The sequence below is a fragment of the Rattus norvegicus genome, chromosome 10 (genome assembly GCF_021556685.1).
Source record: "Rattus norvegicus strain SHRSP/BbbUtx chromosome 10, alternate assembly SHRSP_T2T, whole genome shotgun sequence".
NCBI lineage: Eukaryota > Metazoa > Chordata > Mammalia > Rodentia > Muridae > Rattus > Rattus norvegicus.
The window spans coordinates 98,454,618-98,482,218 of record NC_141543.1 but is presented as its reverse complement, the minus strand read 5'-3'; the positions used below and the strand labels follow the sequence as shown (position 1 = coordinate 98,482,218).

The 27,601-nt window shown below is 45.8% G+C and overlaps 1 protein-coding gene and 1 pseudogene across 2 annotated transcripts in view; one reads left to right on the top strand and one right to left on the bottom strand.

The window, feature by feature from the left end:
- The window catches only part of Pitpnc1 (phosphatidylinositol transfer protein, cytoplasmic 1), a 264,927-nt gene extending 258,866 nt beyond the window's left edge, over positions 1–6,061 (top strand). For both annotated transcript variants that reach the window (NM_001427418.1, NM_001427419.1), the window contains 1 exon segment: positions 1,250–6,061. In NM_001427418.1, coding sequence (NP_001414347.1) covers positions 1,250–1,566 — 317 coding nt within the window. In that variant the 3' untranslated portion in view covers positions 1,567–6,061.
- Positions 6,062–26,018: 19,957 nt separating this feature from the next.
- Actb-ps10 (actin, beta, pseudogene 10) lies at positions 26,019–27,366 on the bottom strand (annotated as a pseudogene).
- Positions 27,367–27,601: the final 235 nt, after the last annotated feature.

Below are 27,601 nucleotides of genomic sequence, written 5' to 3'. Positions count from 1 at the left end.
GCTAAGGAACCTGAGAAGTTCCGATGTTTTGCCTGAATTTAGCCTCTTAAGGTTCCTGACTGTTCTGTGATCGAAGCTTGACAATAATGTTGTCAAGGCCATTGATCGCTTTAATGGAGGCTCTTTGTATGGAGGCTGTGACCCAGGCTTGTAAAAGCTTCATGTTCAGGTAATAGCAGCAGCCAGCGAGGGCGGGTGCATGTGCACACATACGCACGCGCACACACACACACACACACACACACACACACACACACACACACTGGATCTGGCTCTACACTCCTGGTAAGTCTAATTCAGAACACTCATTGAAGTGAAGTGGCTGGAGAAAGCTCGGTGACTAAGAACACTTGTGCTAGTGACAGCACTGAAACGTGGACCCCAGCCTCCAGGCAATAATCCAGGCATGCTGCAAATGCCTATAACTCTAGCTGGGGGGGGGGGGGGGTGAAGGGTAGGAATAGGAGAACCAAGGGCTTAGAAAATGTGAGCCCCAGCTTCTGAGAGAGACCCTGCCCCAAAAGGGATAGGGAAAATTAAAGGTGCCCTCTTCTAGTTTTCTTGTGTGCACAGCGGTGTCACACACACACACACACACACACACACACACATGCAACACACACGCAATACACATATACACATAAATACACATGCACATACATATACACAACATATATATACACATACATACACATGCACTCACATGCACGCACTCATACAGACACCACACACATGTACACACACATATATATGCACACACATATACATGCATACACACACAAATATTTTTAGTGCATACTAATTGGACCAATGAGATGGCTCACCAATTAAAGATAGCCGCTGCTGCCAAGTCTGGCAAGCTGAGTTCAGCCCAATGAACTGAGGGCCTGGATGGCGGAAGGACTGAAGGTTGTCCTCTCACCTCCAAGACTCAGTCACCCCCCCACACAGGATCCATGCTCACCCAGCAAATAGATAAATAAAGTGTATTTCAGTAATTCCTGAATACTTACTAAAGAGTCCTTTGAAAAATCTTGGATTGATATCCAAAAAGGAAATGTTTTTTGGGGGGGATGTGTCTTAGTAACAAAGATGAGGGAGAAAAAAAATGAGGGATTAATATTTCAAAAACAATTCAGGTTTGTGATGGGTAGGAGTCGGCTTCATGGTAGCGCCCCCAGATTTAGCAATGAAACCCATTTGCACGTCTGGACAGTAACTATTATTCTCTCTACTTTTCCCTTTGAAGACATGACAATGGATGAAGTGCGAGAGTTCGAACGAGCCACTCAGGAAGCCACCAACAAGAAGATCGGCGTTTTCCCACCTGCCATCTCGATCTCCGGCATCGCTCTACTGCCTTCCTCGGTGCGCAGCGCCCCCTCCAGCGCCCCCTCCACCCCTCTCTCCACAGATGCGCCAGAATTTCTATCCATTCCCAAAGACCGGCCCCGGAAAAAATCTGCTCCAGAGACGCTCACACTTCCAGATCCAGAGAAAAAAGCCACCCTGAATTTACCTGGCGTCTACGCTTCCGAAAAGCCATGTCGGCCCAAATCAGAGTAACTCCGTGTGAACATCCCGTTGGGTCCTTTATTTTCATTTGAGGCTTTTTTTTTTTTTCTTAAAGAATCCTCTGGTCGAGGAAAGACTGCCTCTTCACTCAACTGTGTTCTTGGATCTCAGACTGCATGTGGTTAGATAATCTCACAGATAGCAAGAACCCCCTTCGTGTGCCACACAGCATCATAGCGAATGTGGAAAAGTACGATTTAGAAAACAAAGCAAAACAGGAGGGGCAGAGGGCAAAGCTCAGTGGGTAGAGAGCTGCTGCAGCTGCCACAGAGCCCTTCGGTTCCATCCCCGCAATGGTAAACCAGGCAGCAGGGTCAGAAGTTCGGGGCCAACCTCAGCTAGAAACAGATTCGAGGCCAGCCTGGGTTATGTGAGACACTGTCTCGAGAACAAGACACACAGAATTGTCTCTAGCTTTAGAAGTGGGACAAGGAGGAAGCTGTCTCTGGGACCTTGATGAGTCTAATGTGGGCCTCAATGGTAAAAGGGTGAATGGATGAGAAACCTTTTTTTTTATTTTTTATTTTTTTTGGTAAGGTGTGGTAAAATGACATCAATTTCCTCCCATCAACAACAAAAAGTAAAAATATATATATATTCTCAGGAGTCACATGCCCAATTTTATCATTTGGGACTGCTGACCACCAATACTTGAATTCCAGTTGTAATCAATATTCCTATTTTGATTTAGCCTGACTCAGGATTTGGAGCCTAAATTAACTTCTTACACTTTTGAAAATTTTAATAACCAACTTCTAGAGGCTCCAAGTGCAATTCACGATAACGTCTCTTTATACCTTTTCACAAAATTTAATAAAGAGCCCATCTGTTTGCGTCTCTTCGCTTCCCCCTCCGTGCCCTGGTGGCTTCTTAAATCTTTTTAAGACTTGCCTGGAAGGCTTATGACCACAACTAATATAATGTGGAATGTTCCGGAAACAGAGAGCCCCAGGTGAGGCAGCCATCTTCTCTTCAAGTACCTCCAAAGCTTGACCTGTGAGCTTCACCATCCAAACAATTCTCAGAAACTTCGACAAGCTAAGGAGAATTCATTCATTATTAGTCTCCCACTTGAGGAAGTTCAAGGTAGACTAAGTTACCTGTGCTTAACCACTGTCTGAACCATGCAGAAGAGAATCCATCCCTCCTGGTTTACTCTTAGTAACACCCAGATATACCTGGGATGGGTTGACCATCACCAGGCTTCTGAAAACACTACCATTCTCTTATTCCTTCCTTATAATCTAAACATCGGGGGCCAGGGTGTAGCTCGATTGTAGAGTTCTTTACCTAACATTCAGGAGGCCCTGGGTTCCAGTCCCCCAACCCCGCAGAAAGGAAATAATCTAGTTATCAGCTGTGTCCCAGGAATCCAGAAAATACAGGCAAGCGAGAGATGTTGAGGATTTGCGGGTTCCTATTTGTACAGAGGTGTGGTCATAAATGTTCCTTTTGTCTTAGTCTCGTTGCTGCACAGAGGGGACATGTATGTATGCCAGAGTCCAGGCCGACCGCTGACAAGGTCGGTCATCAAAGTGGCAGAAAGAGAAATCGGTCACCGTTGCACCTCACTGCCTTTAAGCCCACAAGGAAAGCCCACAGAATAGCAATAGCTGTGTGACGCTGCAGAACCTACGTCCTAGCTGTCCCTTCCTGACTCCTGACCTCCAACCTCAGGAAAGAAAATGGCCCCCAATACAGATCCCAAAGGAAGCAAAAGCAGACCAAGGAGTGTATTCTCCTTCCCTAACACCTCCCTGCCAGTGGACCCTGCCTGCACCCCGTCCCGGGTGCACCACATTCTGCCACGTCTCCCGGGTCCATGCCCTCTCTCTCGGCCCAGGTGCTGGCTCCTTGAGCCCAGCACCAAAGTGTTTAGAGTGTCTAGATCATTCCTTTGTCTATAGATGGACATTGCACCCCAGTACTCAAAGGAAAGCGATTACAAATAGCTTATCGTAACAGCGCACCTTTTCCTCGAGGTGACGGTACCGTAGTAGGGTACCCTCCTTTGCATGGTATGGAAGCATGAATCTTGCTTGTGGGAAAACCGTCCTCTCTCCCCAAACCCTTTGAACCCCTCAGTGGTTTCCTCTGCATACGGCTGTATTCAATGAGCAAAAAAAGCAAAATTCCACTTTTCAGAAGACACGGAGTTCGAGTATGTATCTGCTTACCGTTTGCAAGCTGACGCGGGCTGGGGTGGGCTCGTCGGTTTTCGTGTAGTGCGAGCTGATTTTGCGCAGGTGGCTAACCCATCTGGCACCGAGTTTTTCCAGTAATACCACTCCACTCCTCCGTTCTATACAGGCTTCTGTTGTCAAGGTCAACAGTCTGGTTCTCTTAGAAAAGCTACCTTCGCATTCCCTCTCTGTGAGTCTTCTTTTCCTTTGTAGTCAGCTCAGGACCTTTGACACCAATTGTAGCGCTAACTTCTGGTAATGTGATTCTTAACCAACGCGTATGTGTTCAGTTTTCCTGTCTACATGTGGTTCTGTGTGTGTTTCAAATAGGGAAGGGGTGGGATTCTGGATATATTTCACTAGCTGCTTTGAATATTTAATCCAGTCATCAAAAAGCATAAATGACTTCGACGTTTTCTGAATCTTGATTGCCAAGTGTCGTTTCGCTTTGTCCTCACGTTAATCTGCCATTGTGGGATCCAAGCCTTCGAGGGGTGTGTGTATATAGAACACGAGTAATTCTTGTGAGGATGGAAACAAAATGGGTGCATGATGGAAATTTAGGGGGGTAAAAAAATAGCAGAAACTTGAATGGCTAAGCATGTTCGAGGGGGGAATAGAATCCTTAACTCAGTGCCTATGTCTGCCATGTGAAACCCTTCAGCTTCGTTCACCAAAATTGTATCATACCTGTACATATATATACATGTATAAAACGCAGTATAGCAAGCCACCCACCAGCAGTTCTAAGTCTCTGGTGGCCCAACTGAAATAGCATAGGATAAAATGTGTGTTTACCCCTCTTCATCTCTGACAGCGGTAGATGCCGCTAAAATGGCCATTCGTGTCTTGACTCCTGGTGGCTTCCTAAGAGGAAACATCCCCGCATTCAGGGTGTGGCACAGCAGCATCTCTTTGTTGCGCTTTTCCTGGGTCAAGGCTTTGTGGTGTTTTTATTGCATAAAGCTTGTCTCACCCCACCCCACCCCCACCCGGAGCGTTTCCTTTTGCGCTGTATAGTAAGAGAATGCAAAGGAAAAAGAAACTGTAACATTTTTTATTGTTGTTGTCAGTTTGTGGGTGGACTTGCTTATAAACCCTGCTCTCTGGCTTTGCATCTATGTGGGGCTATTTTAACTTATCTACAGGCATATGTCAGCCGGGTTTTTGGGTGTGAAGATAAGTTAGCTCGATTGTAGATCTAATGAACACACACACACAAATAAATAAAAATGTAAAAATAGGATACACAACCCCTAATGATATCCCCCAAAAGTAATCGTGTGGTTTTCATTCATGACCCACAATGAGCTTTAAACTAAGAAACATCTTGATTAAAACCCTCTAAATTGAAATTTTCAGAGCTAAATGTGTTTATGAAGATTTTCAAATTTCACTTCCTTTGGCATCTCTTCAGTGCTCTGAGACAACAGGGTAACAGGGCACCAGCTGGCTTACATTGGTGGGAACTTTGTTTTGGAAAAGGGCCAGCACAGAATTGACTCTCCTTTCAACCTATAAGCAGATAATCCAATGCAGAGTGACGTTTCCATACTTTTCTGGTCATCTGACTGGTAGGCTAGATGACATCTTCCATCCAAGCCATAGTTGTAAAAAAATAAAAATAAATCTTGGCCTGGTCTGTAAGTTGACATGAATAAACTATGTTAAACTCTTTATTCTTGGTAAGACCAAAGCGTTACACCGTCACACTGCGTTGACACCACGCACAGACCCAAGACACCTTGGGTTCCCCTGTATTCCGAATTCCACCTTCAAAGCACTCTGTCCGAGTCTGATATCTTACTGCTCAAGATCCATAGGACTTCATGCTATAAGACAATGTGAACGTGTGGAGAACTTCACAGACGACGCCCCTTTACTGTAACTCCATTTTAATAAATGCTTAGGATAAGCCTTCCCACTTTCTTGCTTTCCGAGTTCAAACTGTATCTGTGGAATTTCAAGTCTCCCTCCCCGTTTCCCAGTGTCCCTGAGGAGATAAGAGGTTCTTTTGAGTTGATGTTATATGTCCTTGCCAGTGTCATTTCAGCATTTCCGTTTTCGAGCTGAGATCTTGATCGGGTTAACTTAGTCAAAATACCACTGCCACCACTGAAGGACCAAGTGTTGGAACGCAGAGTGCAAGCAACTCGAACGGAAGTGACCCTCACACACACAACCCTCTGTGTCCTTTTACGGCTGTTCTGTCGTCGATGCCCGCCCCCCCCCTTGTTATTTATTATTGTTAATAACTTACTTTTTCTTACATTCTATTGTAAATAAAGTACAAAGCAATCTTCTTCCAAGTGTAGCTTCCTCTTTCTCAGCCAGTCCCAAGGGAACGCTGTCCAATATTGATGTCAATGGGAAAGAAGACAGGACAAGGAAGGAAGCCAATTACTGTACCCAGCCAGATGGCCTCGTGTGCAAGGTTGCCTCTCCTACTAATGGGCACGTGGTATCCAAGACCCTTCGTAGGAAATTCCTAGTGACCTTAGTTTTCCAGCCTAAAAATACCCAAAAGAAAACCTAGAACCCCATAGGCTGAATGCATTAACTCCCTTATCCACCTAGAGGGTACTTGAATGTCTCCAGAATTTAAGATCCCATAGCCAAGAGGGATCCTTGGGAGTACCAACCAGATTCACTCCATGCCAGGTTAGGTCTGACGTGTGTGTGTGTGTGTGTGTGTGTGTGTTCACACATTGGGCATTGGGTTTGCCAGGCAAATAGGTACTGGCAAATAGGTACTGAATTAGACAGCTCAGCTAGGCCTTTTTGTTCTTGTTTGTTTTGTTTTTTGTACTGTTTTTTTTTTGGGACACAGTTTCTATTACGTAGCCCTGGCTGTCCTGGAACTCACTATATAGACCAGGCTATCATCAAACTGAGAGATCTGCCTGCCTCTGCTGGGATTAGAAGGGCATGTGTGCCACTGCTCCAACTCATTTCTTTAAATATATTTATGTACTTAATGTATATGAGTACCCTGTAGCTTCAGACACACCGGAAGAGGGCATCGGATCCCATTACAGATGGTTGAGAGTCACCACGTGGTTGCTGGGAATTGAACTCAGGACCTCTAGAAGAGCAGTCAGTGCTCTTAACTTCTGAGCCATCTCTCCAGCTCCTCTTTTTTTTTTTTTTTCTAAGACAAAGCCTTGGGCTGAAGAGATGGCTCAATGGTTAAGAGCCCTGACTGCCCTTCCAGAGGTCCTGAGGTCACTTCCCAGCAACCACATGGCGGCTCATAGCTGTCCTCTGGTATGCAGAGTATATGAAGACAAAAGTACCCATATACATACGTAAATATTTAAAAAAAATAGACAAAGTTTTTATCTCCTTTTACTTGCAATATGGTAAAGATGACCTTGAAATTTCAATCTCCCTGCCTTAACCTTCCAAGTTCTGGGATTCAGGTGTGTACCAGCACACCCAGTTTATTCAGTGCTAGGAAATCCAACGCAAGGTTTGGTGCATACTAGGCTAGAGCTCTACCAACTAAACTATATCCCCAGCTCTAGTTGGGTCACTTTTTTAAGGTATTCATTTTATTTATGAGTGTTTTATTTATTTGTGTCTTGAAGGAGGCATCGGATCCCCCAGAACTGGAGTTAGAGGCATGGGTGCTAGGATCCGAACTTGTGTTCTCATGTTTCAGCAGCAAATACTCTTTTTTTTTTTTTTCCTTTTTTCTTTTTGGAGCTGGGGACCGAACTCAGGGCCTTGCGCTTGCTAGGTGAGCGCTCCACCACTGAGCTAAATCCCCAACCCCAGCAGCAAATGCTCTTAACCATAACCACTGAGCCATCCCTCCAGCCCCACACCTGGCTCATGTTTTAGGATAAGGCTGTCCTGTCACGATTTCCCTATCCCACTCAGCCTCTGCTGTTCATGAGAGGTTCCTCTGGGGTTGCTGAGTACGGAAACAGAAATGCTTCAATGTCTCAGTGGAGCTTACACAGAAACACAGCTCTAGTCTATCTTCCGGTTAGCTAATGCTGATTGGCTGATTCAGTGGGTCAGGGTATTTGCTGCTATGTCTAATGGCTGGAGTTGGATCACCCCTAGGACTCGCACGGTAGAAGAAGACCAACTCTTAAAAGTTGTCCTCTGACCTCAACACAGGTCCTGTGACACTCATGTCACACACTCACACGATAGACAGACAGACAGACAGAAATTTAAAAAAGGAAATAAAGTCACCGTCTGACCTCTGACCGGAACAAGCACAGTGCTTTTTTTTTTTTTTTTTTTTTTTTTTTTTTTTTCAGAGCTGGGGACCGAACCCAGGGCCTTGTGCTTCCTAGGTAAGCGCTCTACCACTGAGCTAAATCCCCAGCCCCTAAGCACAGTGCTTTTTATACCAAAGTCCTATGAGTTGTGTAATATCAGTTCAATTAACTAAAACATGTTGCCTTTTATAGCTCTAACATCACCGTTATGCCCCATCCAGCATTTTAATTCTGTATGCAAAACACACCAACTTTCAACATTGAGCTGCTGGCTGGCTTTCAGCCTTCGTTCTCAGGCAGAGGCTGCCTCCTGGGGCTGAACTTTATGGGGGTCGTTAAATATTTGCGTACCTAATCCTCAATGTATAGGTTCTTGTGACTCCCTAAGCAGAGTTTTATTAAAAGCAGTTTCCCACTGAGGCCCAACCTTAGCCTTCTGAACACCCACAGATTTCTCTATAATTTCCTCAGCCACCATTAGAGCCATTACATTCCTTGCGGTGTTTCTGCCTCTGATTTCCAATTGTGCCCTGGTCTCAAGTTCAGGATACATTCTGTCTGAAACAGCCATTCATGAAATTGCCAGTCAGGGTTGGAGAGATGGCTCAGCGGTTAAGAGCACTGACTGCTCTTCCAGAGGTCCTGAGTTCAATTCCTAGCACCTAGCACCCACATGGTGGCTCACAACCATCTGTAATGGGATCCAATGCCCTCTTCTGTTGTGTCTGAAGACAGTGACACTGCGCTCACATACATAAAATAAATAAGTCTTTAAACAAATAATTGACATTGCCAGTCAGCCAGAGGCTTTGATAGCTTTGCTAGGGTAACTGGGGTGTGCATCCGCACCAGGGTGTGAAGTGGGTCCAGCAAGCTCTTTTTTTAAGGTTATGGCTTGACTCTTTTTGCCTAACTTGTCTACCCTTAAATTCTTTCTCTCGAATCATGTGCGACTTAAAAGACTACCTCATTGGAATTCAAAGATTTCCCTCCTTTCTTCTTCCTGGGAGAGTTGTTCCAGTTTGTTCTCTGTCTTAGAGTTTCTACTGCTACAGTGAATCACCATGGCCAGAAAGCAAGATGTAGAGGGAGGGGTTTATTTGGCCTACACTTCCACAGCACTGTTCAATCACTGAAGGAAGTCATGGCAGGGACCTGGAGGCAGGCGTTGATGCCGAAGTCCATGGAAGAATGCTGCTTACTGACTTGCTCCACTTGGCTTGCTCAAGCTGTTTTCTTATAGAGCCCGGGGCCACCAGGTGAGGGACAGCACCACCCACAGTGGGCTGGGCCCTCCCCCATCAATCGCTAATTAAGAAAATGCCTTACAGCATTTTCTTCCACCTCTCAGATGACTTCAACTTGAATCAAGCTGACATAAAACTATCCAGCATACTGCCCAAAAGCGACTTGGGGAGGAGAGGGTTTCTTTCAGCTAACATATCATAGTTCATCACCGGGGGAAGCTGCCAAGGACCAGCCTGGACTTGGAGAGGAAGGAGTTCCTGAGGAAGAGGTATTTAGGAGCCAGGAAAGATCAACTCAAAGTCTGTTATGGGTACAAGCTGACAGCTCTGTGTTCTGCTCGAGCTGGCTTCCTGGACAGCTGTGCAGATAGCTCTTGCAGACCAAGGCCCAGTCTTTTATTTACATAGCAGTCCAGTCATTACCCCAGGTTCCCTTTTGACTATCCCATGAATCAGGATTGTATGACCATAGCCCCTTGACTCTTAGAAAGAGACAGTAAGTACATTTTCTTTTACGTAGCAAATGAATCCAGAGATCTGCCTACCATTGTAAGCACAAACAGTAAGTTTGGCTGGGTGGGATCCCATCCTGAGATTACTATCTGCACCATGCCTAGATGTGCTAATGTGCTAGCTCTGTTCCAGGGACAGGAACTGTGTCATGCCAAGTCTTCTGCATAGCAGGATGAGGCAGGAAGCCAAGGCAGGAACCTGGAAGAAGGAATTAAGCAGAGACCTGGAATAGATATTTAGATACTGGGTTGCTTTCCCTGGCTGCTTATTTAACTCTCTCTCTCTCTCTCTCTCTCTCTCTCTCTCTCTCCACACACACACACACACACACACACACACACACTTTGTTTTCTATCTGTGTGTGGAAACGTGTGTGTGAATACAGCGCCTTTGGAGGTCGAAAGAGGTTGTTAACTGCCAAATGTGGGTGCTGCAAACTGAACTCTGGTCCTTTAGAAGAGCAACAAGTGTGCTCTTCACTGCCGAACTATCTCTCCAGCCCCTCAGCTGCCTTTCTTATATAGCCTTACCCTTCTGCCCAGGGATGGCACCACCTATAGTTGGATAGGCCATTCCTACATCAATCAGCAAGCAAGAAAATGCCCCCACAGACATAACCACAGGTTAATCTGAAAAAGGCAGTTGAGATCCCCTCTTTCCAGATATGTTGAAGTCTGTGGTCAAGTTGATAATAAACTAATGATGGTTTAGGAATAAGTGAGTAATTTACCTTAATGTTCTTGTTCTGTTCCAAGCATATGAGCTAGAAAGAAAGAAAGAAAGAAAGAAAGAAAGAAAGAAAGAAAGAAAGAAAAAGAAAGAAAGAAAGGGGGGCTGGGGATTTAGCTCAGTGGTAGAGCGCTTACCTAGGAAGCACAAGGCCCTGGGTTCGGTCCCCAGCTCCGAAAAAAAAGAACAAAAAAAAAAAGAAAAAGAAAAAGAAAGAAAGAAAGGAAGGAAGGAAGGAAGATAAAGGAAGGAAGGGAACAAGGAAGGGATGTAGTTCAGTAAGTAGCATGTTTGGCTAGCACGCAGGAAGCCTTGGCTTCAATGCCCACGACCACACAAATCAGATGTGGCGGTACACTCTTGTAATCCTAGCAGTAGGGAGGTGGAGGCAAAAGGACTGTGTCTTAGTCAGTGTTCTATTGCTGTGAAGAGACACCATGACTACAGCAACTCTCGTAAAGGAAAACACTTCACTGGGGCTGCCTTACTGTTCCAGATATTTAGTCCATTGTCATTGTGACTGGGACCATGGAGACACACAGGCAGACATAGTGTTGGAGAAGTAACTGAGAGTCCTTCACCAGGATGGGCAGGCAGCGGGGATGGGGGAGGGGGGGGGAGAGAGAATGCACTACCTGCTTACCTTGGGCTTCTGAAACCTCAAAGCTCACCCCCAGTGACACACCTCCTCCAACAAGTCCACACCTCCTAGTCCTTTCCAAGAGTGCCTCTCCTTAGGAGCCTACAGGGTTGGCGGGGGTGAGGGGGTGGGGGCGCCATTTTCTTTCAAACCACTACAGATTAGAAGAGCAACCTCGGTGGCTGGAGAGTTGGCTCAGCTTGGGGGCTGGAGAATTAATTGGTTCAGGGGCTAAAAGAACTTGTTGCTTTTACAGTGGACCTGGTTTGATTCCCAGTAGTTACGTGATGGTCAGCAACCCTCTGTAACACCCATCATGGAGGATCTAATGCCCAATTCTCGCCTCCAGGGGTACCGTATGCATGTGAGTCACAGACAGAAATGCAGACAAAACAACCATTATACATAAATTTAAAAAAAAAAATCAGGGGTTGGGGATTTAGCTCAGTGGTAGAACGCTTGCCTAGGAAGCGCAAGGCCCTGGGTTCGATCCCCAGCTCCGAAAAAAAAAAAAAAATCAGGGGTTGGGGATTTAGCTCAGTGGCAGAGCGCTTGCCTAGGAAGCCCAAGGCCCTGGGTTCGGTCCTCAGCTCTGGAAAAAAAAAAAAAAAAGAAAAAATCAATCTTGGTTACATAGTCAGTTTAAAGCCTAAAATAAAATATTGGTAACCTTCAATGTTGCACTGAATGGCCTGAATTAAAGGGCTGAATTAAGCACTTGAGATTTAAAACATCATTTTGTTTAACTAAAAATTAGTTATGGAGCCAGAAAATGGTTCAGCCAAGTAAGGGACTTCCATGGGCTAGAAAGATGGCTCAGTGGTTAAGAGCACTGACTGCTCTTCCAGAGGTCCTGAGTTCAATTCCCAGCAACCACATGGTGGCTCATAACCATCTGTGATGGGATCCAGTGCCCTCTTCTGGTGTGTCTGAAGACAGCTACAATGTACCTATATATAATAAATAAATAAATCTAAAAAAAGAAAGAAAGAAAGAAAGAAAGAAAGAAAGAAAGAAAGAAAGAAAGAAAGAAAGAAAGAAAAAGGGACTTCCACCAAGCCTGACAGCCTGACTTCCGACTCTGGGACCCACAGGGCTGAAGGAAAGAACTGATTCTGCAAGTTGTTCTCTTCCCTGTATACTGATACAGTGGTGAGTGTGCAAAACACACGCACGCACGCACGCACGCACGCACGCACGCAGCCAGGCAGGCAGGCAGGCACGCACACAGAGTAGATTTTCTCTCCCCTCTGCCCCAGAGTTTTTCTTCTCTACGTAGCCTTGGCTGCCTTGAAACTTGATCTGTAGACCAGGCTGACCTCAGAGATCCTCCTTCCTCTGCCTCTTGCCCGCTGGGATTAAAGGTGTGGGCCCCCACCACCCAGCTGATACTTTTTTTTTTTTAAACCAATCATATGCACCTAAGGCAGATACAAAAGACTTGGAACTTTTTAACTTCTCTTACCCAGCTAAAGCTCTTTGTCTTCAAGTGTCCAGTTGGTGACCACGAATCTGTTGGCATATCCCTGCAGCTGGGGCCTCTCCACCCTTTAGCGTTCCTGGTGTAACCCACTTGAGCTTTATACTTTCAAGCCAGTTCGATAAACTCCTTTGCTACTGAGCCAGCCCCTGAAGGGCCACTCTGGGCTAAGAAGTTAAATTCTCAGACTGACTATAGCTAAGGATAACCCTGAACTCCCGATCCTCCTGCCTCTACCTCCCCAATGCTGGGACGAGAGTCATTCACCGCCATGTTTAGTTTTGTGTAGTGCTGGGAATCAAGCACAGTGCTTGGTGCATGCTACGCAAGGATTCGACAACCGAGCCACTTCCCCAGGCCACGAGTCTTCTCTCAGAAAGCATGACGGGAGTTATAACCTTCCGGCACCCACCTTCCCAACCCATCCCCCCACCAGAACTTCTCCTAACAGCTCTGGACGATTGAGCTTGTCCTCAATTTTGCCTGTGGAGCGCTGCTCTTGGCCTGATCCTCAGATCTTCTCACTGGGTCTTGTCTTTTTTGTAGGCCGACTTTCCAGCGTATTTCTTTATCCTTCTTGTTGCCTTTGGAAAGCGCTGCCATTCTCAGAATAGCGAGCCCCTCTAAGACAATGGCTGTACCTCCTTAAACTTCACAAAGACAGTTTTAGCCACTGTCTCCGGAGGAGGGTTTGAGGGCAGACAACTCTGGGTGATTTTAAAATCTTATCCCAAAATAAGTTTCTCACTCCCTGGGGATGGTCTCCGTGAGATGCCGGCAGCTGACTACACACAGGCGACCCTTGAGAATCAAGTTGTGCCGCACACAAGCAGTCCTGCTCTGAGAGCTTCCAAAGATAGCTCACTGCTCCGGGGCACAGAACGCAGATAAAGTCACTCATGGGGCCAGAAGTGTTCTTTGCCTTTTCTCTCAACGACTCTCGGAAACTTGGCAAGATTTCTTCTGATTTGAATGTTCCCATTGTCATGTTCAAGTTATTCTATTCCTTTGCAGTCTGAGATAGCTGGTAATTATTATATAAACTCGAGGAGATGACAAACCATCATTGTTAGATATTTTAGGATTTAATTTTTTTTAGTGTGCGTGTGCACATGCACATATGTGTACACATGTGCGTGTATGCACATGTATGCATTTGGGTGCTAGAGGAAGAGATGGAGGTGCAGGTGGCTGTAAGCTACAGAGCGAGCACCCGTCACTCAAGTCCTCTGCACCAGCATCCATCCTTCTTAACTGCTGAGCCATCTCTCCAGTCCCAATGTTTTTTTAAAAAGGTTTATTTATTATATATGAATACAATGTAGCTGTCTTCAGACACACTGGAAGAGGGCATCAGATCTCATTACAGATGGTTATGAGCCACCCTGTGGTTGCTGGGATTTGAACTCAGGACCTCTGGAAGAGCAGTCAGTGCTCCTAACCACTGAGCCATCTCTCCAGCCCCCAGTCCCAATTTTTTAAAATAAATTGTTAAGGAAAATTTTAATGTGCATCAACGTTTGTCTGTATGTATCTCTGTGTACCACATGTTAGCTGGGTCACTCATAAAGGTCAGAAGAAGATGTTGGATCCCCCTGGAACTAGAGTTATAGATGGTTGTGAGCCACGACTAGGTGCTAGGATCCAAACAAATGCTCTTGGGAGGTAGGGAGATGGCTCAGCAGTTAAGAGCACTTGCTGCGGGGGTTGGGGATTTAGCTCAGCGGTAGAGCGCTTGCCTAGGAAGCGCAAGGCCCTGGGTTCGGTCCCCAGCTCCGAAAAAAAGAACCAAAAAAAAAAAAAAAGAGCACTTGCTGCTTTTCCAGAGGACCTGAGTTCAATTCCTAGCGTCTACATAATGGCTCACAACTGTCTGTAACTCCATTCCAGAGGACCTGATACCCTCTTCTGGCCTCCTCAATTACCAAGTGCACATGTGGTCATACATATCAGGTATACATGTAGGCAAAACACCCATACACATAAAATTCAAACAAATCTTTTTTTAAAAAGTGATAGCTGGGTCGTGGTCCACACCTTTAATCCCAGCACTTGGGAGGGAGAGGCAGGCAGAACTCTGTGAGTTCAAGGAAAGCCTGGTCTACAAAGTGAGTTCTATGATAGCCAGGACTACACAAAGAAATCCTGTCTTAAAAAACAAACAAGTGGGGGTTGGGGATTTAGCTCAGTGGTAGAGCACTTGCCTAGGAAGCACAAGGCCCTGGGTTCGGTCCCCAGCCAGCTCCGAAAAAAAAGAACCAAAAAAAAAAAAAAACAAAACAAAAAAAAACAAAAAAAAAAACAAGGAGATATGGAGACAAAGTTTGGAGCAGAGACTGAAGGAATGGCCATTCAGAGACTGCCTCACCTGGGGATCCAGCCCATATACATAGTCACCAAACCCAGACAATATTGCAGATGCCAAGAAGTGCACGCTGACAGGAGCCTGATATAGCTGTCTCCTGAAAGGCTCAGCCAGAGCCTGACAAATACAGAGGCGAATGCTAGCAGCCAATTGAACTGAGAATGGGGTCCCCATTGGAGGAGTTAGAGAAAGGAGTGAAGGAGCTGAAGGGGTTTGCAACCCCATAAGAACAACATTACCAACCAGAGCTCCCACTAACTAAACCACCACCCAAAGACTACACATGGACAGACCCATGGCTCCAGCTGCATATGTAACAGAGGATGGCCTTGTTGGACACCAAAGAGAGAACAAGCCCTTGGTCCTACCAAGGCTGGACCCCCAGTGTAGGGGAATGCCAGGGAGGGGAGGCAGGAAGGGATGAGTGGGTGGGTGGGAGAAAGTGGGAAAATTTGAAATGTAAATTTAAAAAAATCCAATTAAAAAAAGTATGTTGCAAAAAAGCAAACAAACAAGTGCTCTTACCCACTGAAACATCTCTCAGCCTCCATTTAGTTGAGAATAAAGCTATGGGCTGGAGAGGTGGCTCAGCCATTAAAGGCTAGGCTCACAACCAAAAATATAAGAGAGTAAAACAATAACCCTTGGGTCAAGCACTAGCCCCAGCATGGACAAGGCCCTGAATTAAACTATCACACCCCTCTAGAAAAGAATCCTTTCTTCTGGGGAACATCGTAACTTTCTTTTTTTTTTTTTTAAAGATTTATTCATTTATTATATATGAGTACACTGTAGCTGTCTTCAGACACACCAGAAGAGGGCATCAGATCCCATTGCAGATGGTTGTGAGCCACCATGTGGTTGCTGGGATTTGAACTCAGGACCTCTAGAAGAGCAATCAGTGCTCTTAACCACTGAGCCATCTCTCCAGCCCCCCATCGTAACTTTCTAAATGCTCATCTTTCTATAAAGTGCTTGGAGGGTTTTGAGTTGTTTTATAAATACATGAGTGGGGGTTGGGGATTTAGCTCAGTGGTAGAGCGCTTGCCTAGCAAGCACAAGGCCCCGGGTTCAGTCCCCAGCTCCGAAAAAAAGAAAAGAAAAAATAAATAAATAAATACATGAGTGTTTAAAAAACAGGCTTATCCATTTTCTTTTCCTTTTTCTTTTTTCTTCTTTTTCTTCTTTTTTCTTTTTTTCAGAGCTGGGGACCGAACCCAGGGCCTTGTGCTTGCTAGGCAAGCGCTCTACCACTGAGCTAAATCCCCAACCCCTTCCTTTTTCTTTTTTATTAGTTTGCTTGTTTGTGTGGGTATGTTCATGTGAGCTCAGGCAACTCACTGAGGTATATACCCAGCTCTCCTTTTTTCTTTTAATTTTAAGATAATATCTCATTAAGTTGCTGAGGCTAGCCCTGAACTCTAGAAGGCCCTGAACTTGCCATTCTTTTGCCTCGGTCTCCTAAGTAGCTGGTGTCATATGTTGGGCCACCAGCCCTGGCTTATGTCTTCTATTCATTTATTTGTCTTAGATAAATTCTCAGAAATTGGGGCTGAAGAGAAGGCTCATCAGTTAAGAGCACAGACTGCTCTTATAGAAGGCATGAAACACCCTCTCCTGACCTCTAAGGCACTTGAGCCCACATGCACATACTCACACACACATGCACATACCCACACACACATGCACATACCCACACACACATGCACATACCCACACATATGCACATACCCACACACATGTGCACATACCCCCATACATATCCACATATCCCCATATGCACATCCTCATACACACATATGCACATACACATATACACATGATTAAAAAACAATTTAAGGGTTGGGGATTTAGCTCAGTGGTAGAGCGCTTGCCTAGGAAGCGCAAGGCCCTGGGTTCGGTCCCCAGCTCCGAAAAAAAGAACCAAAAAAAAAAAAAAAAAAAACAATTTAAGTAAATCTTAAAACATTTTCAGAGTCAGGCAGTGGTAGAACCTGGCTTTAGTCCCACCACTTAAGAAACAGAGGCAGGAGGATTTCTGTGACTTCCAAGCCAGCCTGGTCTACAGAGTAAGTTCCAGGCCAGCCAAGACTATACAGAATGACCCTGTCTCAAAGCAACAATAACAACAACAACAACAACAACAACAACAAAATCTTATAAGTCAAACTACCAGCGATGAGTGGTGGGTGGGTCATGCTTTTAATCCCAGCACTCAGGAGGATCTCTGTGATTTCCAGGATAGCCTGGTCTACAGAGTGAGTTCCAGGACAGCCAGGCTATTCCATAGAGAAACCCTGTGTTGAAAAACTAACAACAACAACAAAAAAAAACAAAAACAAAAACAAAAAAAACCCTCAAACAGGTTTTGGGGGATTGAAGATGAGCCCAGAATTTCGAGTAAGCTATGCTAGCTCTCTACCAAATGAGTTACCCACTCAGCCCAAGTCATTTGCTAAGATAAAAAACAAAAACAAAAACAAAAAAGCAAAACAACAAAACAACCTTACTAGTGTCCTAAGTAAGAAGGCGATATTTCAAGAATAAAGAATGTCCCATGGGGTTGGGGATTTAGCTCAGTGGTAGAGCGCTTGCCTAGGAAGCGCAAGGCCCTGGGTTCGGTCCCCAGCTCCGAAAAAAAAAGAACTAAAAAAAAAAAGAATGTCCCAGGCTGGAGAGATGGCTCGACAGGTTAAGGGTACTCGCCGCTCTTTGGAAGAACCCAGTCTCAATTCCCAGTACCCACCCTGTGACTCAAAACTACCTTTCACTCTCCTTCCAAGAGAATCAGACGCCCTCTTCTGGCCTCTTTGGGTACTGCATGCATAGAGTCCAGAGCCATACATGCAGACAGACACTCATACATATACAATAATACATATTTGCAAGGCAGTGGTGGCTCGTGCCTTTAATCCCAGCACTCAGCAGACAGAGGCAGGTAGATCTCTGAGTTTGAGGCCAGCCTGGTCTACAGAGTGCGTTCCAGGACAGCCAGGGCTACACAGAGACACCCAGTCTTGAAAAGCACAACAATAAGTAAAATCTCAAATATATACATACATATTTTGGGGCTGGAGAGATGGTTCAGCGGTTAAGAGCACTGACTGCTCTTCCAGAGGTCCTGAGTTTATTTCCCAGCAACCACATGGTGGGTCACAACCATCTGTGATGGGATCTGATGCCCTCTTCTGGTGTGTCTGAAGACAGCCACAGTGTACTTATATATAATAAATAAATCTTTTAAAAATATTTATACATATATATTTTGAAAGAATAAGAAGTGAAAAAATGGTGTGAGATCCACACAATCCACTTCATTTTCATGTATACCTCCTGTGAAAAGAATAACCTTTTATTCTATAAAGAGAATTAAATCAGGTACTTAGATCATTAAAAAAAATAAAATAAAATCTAATTTCTGATTATCTGTGGGTCAATAGTTCTGTATTCAGATTCCCTGAGCAACTTGATCTGCTGTTGCGTGAACACAAGAATGCCAGGCTTCCCTGTTTTTCTGATGAATTAAACCTAATTTACATCAGGGAAATAAGACACCAGGAAGAGATGATTAATACACGGTTTAATGTTGGGTTAACAATTTGTGAGGTGAGGAGGCTGAAGTCTCAGCAGAAAACTCCTCAGTGGTCCTTCTCTATGTAAAATCAAGCCCTATGCCCATGCTTGGGCTCCCGTCTTTAATCCCAACACTGGGAGAGGCAGAGGCAGGCATTCTCTGTGAGTTCCAGGTCGGCCACATCTACTCAGTGAGTTCTGGCCCAGCCTGGAAAAAAATCAAGCCAGATGTCCCAGCGGCATGGTAAATACCTGAAAAATGAACCTTTTGATGCATTTTTAAATTTTATTTTTTTAAAAGATTTATTCATTTATTATATATAAATACACTGTAGCTGTCTTCAGATACACCAGAAGAGGGCATCAGATCTCTTTACAGATGGTTGTGAGCCACCATGTGGTTGCTGGGAATTGAACTCAGGACCTCTGGAAGAGCAGTCAGTGCTCTTAACCGCTGAGCCATCTCCCCAGCCCTTAAATTTTATTTTTACACTCCAGATTTTATTCCCCTCCCGGTCCACCCCTGACAGTTCCACATCCCATACCTCCTCCCTGCCCCCACCCCCGAGTCTCCACAAATATGTCCCCACCCCACCCACCCCATCAGACCTCTAAACTTCCTGGGGCCTCCAGTCTCTTGAGGGTTAGGCACATCCTCTCTAAGTGAACCCAGCCAGACCCGGGAGTCCTCTGCTGTCTATGTGTTGGAGGCCTCACCTCAGCTGGTGTATGCTGCCTGGTTGGTGGTCCACTGTCTGAGAGATCTCGGGGGTCCAGGTTAATTGAGACTGATGGTCCTCCTACAGGGTCACCCTCCTCCTCAGCTTCCTCCCGCTTTTCCCTAACATAACCACAGGGATCAGCAGCTTCTGTTCTTCATTGCATTTTACTCATTGTGTGTGCATTCGCACAGGCCACAGCACACATGTGGCAGTCACCACGTGGGACTCAGCTGGTCAGTCTTGGTGGCAAGTGCCTTTACCCACTGGGCCCTCTCATATCTCCAAATCAGTTGTTTTAAGTGGTTTGAGGGAGATTCTCTTCCTCCCTGCCGAAAATTTAAAAAAAAAAAAAAAAGGGACACTTCAAAGTAGGAAAGAAGGTTCAGAAGGTGGAATTCCTCCGTCTCCCAAGGGGACAACCCAGCAGCCTTTCTTCCCAGAGGAAACACTGAAGCCACAGAGGATCCCTCAGGGAAAATAAAGATGAAGACAGTTCCAGTCTGTTAGAAGAGCAAGGTTCTTTTTTCAGCAGCTTCCAAGATCACAATTGACGAGCTTCAGTCACTTCCTAGACACAAGACTCTGCCTTTGATATATATATATATATGTATATGTTATATACATATATGCACACACATATATAAAATACATATACATATGTATAATAGCCATACAGCCTAAGCTGGACTGCATATAATACACATATATATGTATCTGTATTATATATGTATTATATATAGATATGAATTATATACATAGTTAAGGACTGTGTGTGTTTTTGTGTGTGTCTGTGTGCACGCGCATGTGCGTGCGTGCACACACACCTGCTTATCTGAATATATACCACCAGAGTACAATTTCCAAGGAATCCAGAAGAGGGCGACAGAGCTCCTGGTATTGAAGTTACAGGCAGTTGTGAGCCACCCAGGATGGGTGCTGGGAACCAAACCTGGGTCCTCTGGAAGAGCAACGGTGCTCTTAACTGCTGAGCCGTCTTCCAGCCCCTTTCTAAAGCTGGGGTGTTGTTGTCATTGTCTTTGGTGGTGGTGGTGGTGGTGGTGGTGGTTGTGGTTTTTTTCCCTACAGTGGGGGTATACATACACGTGTGTAGGTGTGTTCATATATGTGAGTTGGTGATATCGTGTGGAGGGAGGCCTGCGGCTGATGTCTAGGGTCTTCCTGCAGGGTCCCAGGCTCAATGCAGAGATCGCTGGCTCATAGTCAAGTGAGCCAGCTTGCTCTGGGAATTCCTATCACAACCTTCCCCGGGCTGTGATTATATAGGTAAGCTACCATCTCCACCTAAAAGGGCAAGCCTTGGTTTAAAACTCAGTCTAGGTTCAGCTCAAACTGGATTATTGAAGGATTTCCAGTGGTTAGATAAAAGCTAGCATTTCTCAGGAACCTGTTAAATAGTTCCCACCTGCCAAAAGGAATCATCCTCCCCCCCCCCCCCCCTTTGCCTCTGGTGGAAGGGATGTAGGGCCTGCCTCCAGGTTCCTTCAGTCCCTCCTCACACACACTTTTTTTTTTTTTTTTTTTTTTCGGAGCTGGGGACCGAACCCAGGGCCTTGTGCTTGCTAGGCAAGCGCTCTACCGCTGAGCTAAATCCCCAACCCCTCACACACACTTTATACATGTCAGAGCCCACCCCACTCCTTCTCACCTCCTCCTCCAAGCTAAACTCCCAGGATGCTCCAGTTCCCAGCCTCCCCTCCCTCCAGCTGCTTACCCTTCTACCCCACGATTTTTCCATACCCCACCCCCAGCCCTCGCTACCCAGTCTGCTTCTTTTTCCCTCTGCTCTACACTCTTCCAGATGTTTTTCTCTCGTGTCCACAACAAAAACCTTCCCCTGACTACGGATTGACCATTTCAATAGTTCCCCTACTCTGCCCTCACGTACACACCTGACTTAAAGGGGTTCTGTAATCTCTAAACTGCAGTCTTCGGTATTGTGTCTCCCAAATGCTTTACCTGATGCGCCTTCTCCCCCCCCCCCCCCCCCGCCAACCCCCACTTTTTTAGATAAAATCATACCCCGGGCTGTCATTCACTGACTCTTCATCATGTGTCAGGCCCTGTGCCACACAGTTCACATTAATTAACCCCTGTGACCCTCATAACACCCGGAGTTAAAAGGAGAGTAATCTTGATTCTTACAAAGGAAGAGAGTGAAACAGAACGTTGAGCGCTGAGCGTGATGCGGGGGCTGGAGCCCGTGCTTGCTTACTTCGAAGCCCTGGGTTCCATCCGCAGCCCAGCATACAGGAGAATCAGAGGCTCCAGGCAGGGATCTGAAGATGTCTCCAAGGCCGAACACCTGATCTGGATCGTTGGAACATGAATGATAGACTCCCACAACTTGTGTCCCCACTCCCACCCCCTCTCATCCTTGACTCCAAAGCCTGGGCTACATAAGATTTGTGTTTCAAACAAAACAAAACAAGAAACAACAAGAACAACAGGTCTGGAGAGGTGGCTCAGCACTTAGCGTTGGCATTTCTTGTAGGCCCCGCCCCACAGTTACCTGGCAACAGCCAGGTGTGCCTGACTCACTATAAAAGGGGCTGCTTGTCCTGTCTTCATCTTCACTCTCTTGTTCTCTCCCCATTCCCCTCTCCTTTTCTCTCCACGTGCTCATGGCCAGTCTTTCTCCCCTCCGAACCCCCGCCTTTCTCTCTCTACTACCCCTTTCAACTCCCCTCCCCATGCCCTAAATAAACTCTAGTCTGTACTATACTGTCCTGTGGCTGGTCCCTCAGGGGAAAGAGATGCCCCAGCATGAGCCCGCAGAAGCAAACCCTGCCCCCACACCATACCGAGACTCTAGCAAACATATCCCCGGCTTCTTTTTCCTTTTTATAAAACACAACACTTAGGAGCACATACTGCTCTCGTTGAGGTCTCAGACCCTGCATTAGAAGGCTCACAACCACCTAGAACTTCAGCTCCTGGGGGAATCTGACACCTCTGGCCCCTTCAGGAACCTAGACACACACACACACACACACACACACACACAAACATAAAAATATATATATATATGAGACCCATTCTGCAAATAAACAAGCTTCTTACCTACAGCCAGAAGTCAAGTCCCTAGCTTCTAAAACGAGACGCAGTAGTCGTCCAGATCTCAAGGCATGGAGCACAAGCCTCTGGGTCGGCCAGTCCAGCCCTTCTGCCTTGGCCACTCAAGGGCCCAGGACTACCAGCTGTGGAGGAGCTTTTCCCTGCTTGCCCATGACTCCTGGGCAGGTGAACAAGAAGACCGGAGCCAGCTGTTGGTAACAGCTTGAGTCAGAAGGCCGGAGAGCAGATGAGGAGAAATAGGCTGGGAAGGAGCTAAGGGCTGAATCTTTGCTGAGCTTTTGGGACTTAGCAAATAGGACTTACAGGTTACTACGTCCACTTTAATTCAATGTAAATGGTGAAAGATTGCATAGGGTATGTTTATAAGGTTTTTATAAATCACTCATCAGGCTGGAGAGATGGCTCAGCGGTTAAGAGCACTGACTGCTCTTCCAGAGGCCCTGAATTTAATTCCCAGACACCACATGGTGGTTCACAACCATCTGTAATGCCCACTTCTGGTGTGTCTAAAAACAGCTACAGTGTACTCATATACATACAATAAATAAATAATAAAAAATAAAAAATACTCATCATCTGAAATCCAAATTAAGTGTGTTTATTTGACAAGCTATCTTGTAGGTCAAGGTAAGTAAGAATTTGACTGTGCTCATCTGAAAGCACAAGAATATTAGAGCATCGTAAGCAGGGAGTTCAGAATCTGATTGGATGCGATTGGGCCCATTTGGGGTGGCAGTAGATATATGATCTCATAGAGATCCTACTGGCTATAGATTGCCTAAGAGTGGGCAAAGGATCAGAGAGCCCAGAAAGCAGTTGCTAGGGTCCAAGATAAAGAACAGGCTTGGGGGCCAGCAAAAGGGCTTGACAGGTAAAGGAGCTTGCCACCAAGGCTAACAACCCAAGTCTGGTCCCTGGAGACTGCAGGGTGGAGGGAGAGAACTGTTACTGTTGTGTTTTATAAACAGGTAAGGAAGGAAGGAGTGTGTTTGGTGGAGGCTTGGTATGGTGTGGAGGGAGGGGTGCCTCTGTGGGCCCACGCTGAGACATCCCTTCCTTCTGAGGTACCAGCCACACTATGGAATAGTATAGAATAGAGTTTATTCAAGGCATAGGGAGGGGAGTTGAGAGACAGAGAGAGAGAGAGAGAGAGAGAGAGAGAGAGAGAGAGAGAGAGAAGAGTAAAGGCAGGTCATGAGCATATGAGCATGTGGAGTGGGGGAAAGAGGAGTGGGGAGAGAGAGAGGAGAGGGTAAGTAGCAGGGGCAAGAGGAGAAGAGAGGGGTTGGGGATTTGGCTTAGTGGTAGAGCGCTTGCCTAGCAAGCACAAGGCCCTGGGTTCGGACCCCAGCTCTGAAAAAAAAAAAAAAAAGGAGAAGAGAATCGAGCAAGAGGGAGAGAGGAGGGGGGCAAGCAGCCCCTTTTACAGTGAGTCAGGCACGCCTGGCCGTTGCCAGGTAATTGAGGGACAGAGCCTAGACTAAATGCCCACAGTTATCCTCTGGCACTACCACATGGACTGAAGATATAGCGGGGTGGAAGAGTCCAATCTCGAAAGGACAAGAGTGCAGCTCTACCTAACAGGAAAGGTTTGTGAGGATGGAATTCACAGAGACAAGAAGTAGTGGGACGGGTTCCAGGGGCTGAGAGAGGAGGAAGAGAAAGGAGGATTTACCATGTTTAGGAAGACAAAAAAAAGTTCTGGAATTGGATGGTGGTGATGGCTACTAAAAATACGTCAATGTAGCAATGGCAAGGAACTTCCTATCAAGACATGATTAAAATGGTACGTTTCACATTGTGTATATTTTACCACGATAAGAAATCTCTGGATGCAGGCAGTGGGTTTTGAAAAGACACACCCCGGGGTTGGGGATTTAGCTCAGTGGTAGAGCGCTTGCCTAGCAACCACAAGGCCCTGGGTTTGGTCCCCAGCTCCGAAAAAAAGAAAAAAAAAAAGAAAAAAAGAAAAGAAAAGACACACCCCATACTATAATGAAAGATCTTAGATTCTTCTCCTCTCTTCAATGCCTGCTGCAGAGAAACTGCTTCCAAAGATGCCTGCTGGAATTCTACTATTCCATTCCTTGCCGAGGTCTGAACATTCGCTTTCACATGTGTTAAGACTCCCAATCTGGGGCTGCAGAGATGGCTCAGCGGTTAAGAGCACTGACTGCTCTTCCAGAGGTCCTGAGTTCAAATCCCAGCAACCACATGGTGGCTCACAACCATCTGTAATGGGATCTGATGCCCTCTTCTTGTGTGTCTGAGGACAGCTAATGTATTCATATAGTGAATAGATAAATCTTTTAAAAAGATGCTTGTTGCTCTTGCAGTGGACCCTAATTCAATTTCCAGCACCCACATGGTGGCTCACAGATATCTGGAACTCCAGTTCCAGGGGACCTGACATGCTCTTCTGACCTCTGAGGGTGCCAGGCACTTACTTGGTGCACAGACACACAAGCAGGCAAAATATCCACACACACACTAAGTAAAAATAAAACCCATTTAAAAAAATTTTTTTCTACACAGTGTTCGTCTTTGTAGCCCTCACAGTCCTGGAACTTGCTTTGTAGACCAGGTTGGCCTTGAACTTACAGAGATCCACCCACCTCTGCCTCCAGAGCGCCCGGATTAAAGGTGTTCGCCACCGCTGCTGCCACCACCCAGAAAAAAAAATGCAATTTTATTTATTTTTTTTTAGTTACTGTAGCACTTTTAGTTTTCTTTACTCAGTGACATGTCACCAGGCCTAATGTTCTCACTGAACAGTGGAAAAACCCACATTTGTCATTTTTTAAAGTATTGAGCACAAAAAAAACTTTACATAAATTAAAAGGATGAATTACATTTACAGGTGTCAATGAAAACATTCCCAAATCATGGCAAGTAACAACCCATGGCGGTCAGGAGGGATAAAGCCAGAGGGAAACGAGGTCCTAAGGCTCGGACTTTCCCACCCTTAGACCAGCAAAACGGACGTAGTGACTGGTAAGGAACACTTGCCAGCCTTGGGAAATACTGTAAGTCTGCTGTCCGTTAATAACCGGCACAGATCACTACACGGTGTTACACCAGTCCAGGGTGGGGATTTCTTGTCCACAGTATTCTCTCTCTCTCTCTCTCTCTCTCTCTCTCTTCCATTTTTTATTGGTGATTTCATTTATTTACATTTCAAATGTTTTCCCCTTTCCCAGTTTCCCCTCCACAAGCCCCCATCCCCTCTCCCTCCCCCACAGTATGCTCCTACAAGCTCTTACTAGTGACCGAGCCACATAGATTAAGGACCAAATCAAGATATGCACAGGGTACCAAGGGAACAGTTAGCTTGAATACAAGGTCAAAAATCAGCAACAAGTTCTACACTCCAGTGTTGATACCCGATATAAGCTTCAAGGACAGATTTCTTTTCCAAGGCTTGTACCAGTTTCAGGAAGCCAGCATGAGGTGTGTACACTTGCCTGGGCAAGTTGATACTTTAGAATAACTCATGCAGCGATGCCCGACACCTGCTCAGTCCATCTAGAAGAATTTGCGGTGGACGATGGGCGTGGTGGGGGTGGGGCAGACTCCTCATACTTGCTGATCCACATCTGCTAGAAGGCAGATAGTGAGGCCAGGATGGAGCCACCAATCCAGACTGAGTCCTTTGTGCTAAGGGATGGCAATAATCTTGATTTTTATTGTGCTGGGTGCTAGGGCCGTGATCTCCTGCATCCTATCTATGAGAAATGCCTGGGTACATGGTGGTACCACCAGCCAGCACCATATTGGCACACAAGTCCTTTCGAATGTCCACATCACATGTCACGAGGGAGTCAAAGGTGGTCTTGTGGATGCCACCGGACTCCATGCCCAGGAAGGAAGGCTGAAAGAGTCCCTCTGGACACCGGTATCGGTATCGCTCATTGCTGATGGTGATCACCTGCCCATCAGGTAGCTCACAGCGTCCTTCTCCAAGGAGGGAGACGATGCAACAGTAGCCATTTCTTGCTCAAAATCCAGGCCAACATATCAAGCCTCTCCTTAATGTCACCCACAGTTTCCAGCTCAGTTGTGGTAGTAAAGCTTCAACCTTGCTCTGTCAGATCTTCATGAGGTAGTCTGTCAGGTCCCGGACAGCCAGGACCAGAAGCAAGATGGTGTGGGTGGTGCACCCAGATGCATATAAATAAGGGCCCAGTGATACTCATTACTAGGTAAGTTCCAGGCCAGCCTAGGCTACAAAATGCCCTATTCCAAACAAAACAAAACAGAAACAATGTGTGTGTATGTATGCGCGCGCACACACACACACACATACACACACACACACACACACACATATATATATATATATATGCATACATTGTGCAGCAGTCTGCTCAAACTGCAGTAGTGCCTCTGAGTATTTCCTAGCAAGGAAAAAGGAGGTGTAAGGCCCAGAGACTCAGCAAATAAAATTTACAAGTATAATTAAGCCAAAACCTGTAAAATTCACAAGCCCCATCCCCAAAGTTATACAAGCAGCAAACCGCTCCACTTTAGCTATCTGTCAGAGTCAGGGATCTCCAGGGATGAAACTTTTGTGATTCTTCACCCACACTGAGGTTAAAGGAAGCCTAGCCAACGTTAGTTAGCACAGAGCATTTCCTAGTTCGCTCTGTGAGAGCACCTCCCAGTAGCCCAGGCTGGCCACCAATCTGTTGATCATCCTTGGCTTGCCAAGGGCTGGGCATGCCCTGCTAAATTTCTTTTTGTAGCTAAGGCTGTCCTGGAATTCCATGCGGACCAAACCGCTCTCGAATTTACTGAGATTCCCCCCTGCCTCAGCCTCTAGAGTGCTAGGATCAAAGACATGTGCCACCACGCCCAGTTAGATTTCGTGTTTTGTTTTTTAATCAAAGGAATTACATCCTTATAATCTGGAAGAGATTTCTCTACCAGCGCCAAAACGACAGGAAAAATAAATGCCCACAGGACTAGACACCTCTGGAGGGTTGATGTAAATGAGATTAGGCATTTTGAAACAGCACCTTAAAAGTCATCTGCAGGTTAATTTTTTTTCCCTTCTGGCATATTGCGGTAGGACTTCCTAGAGTTCACTTAGCATGTTTTTTTTTTTTTTTTTTTGGAGCTGAGGCCCGAACCCAGGGCCTTACGCTTGCCAAGCAAGCGCTCTACCACTGAGCTAAATCCCCAACCCCACTTAGCATGTTTTTTAAAGCTGCTTTTTTTTTTTTAAAACCAGGCCATTT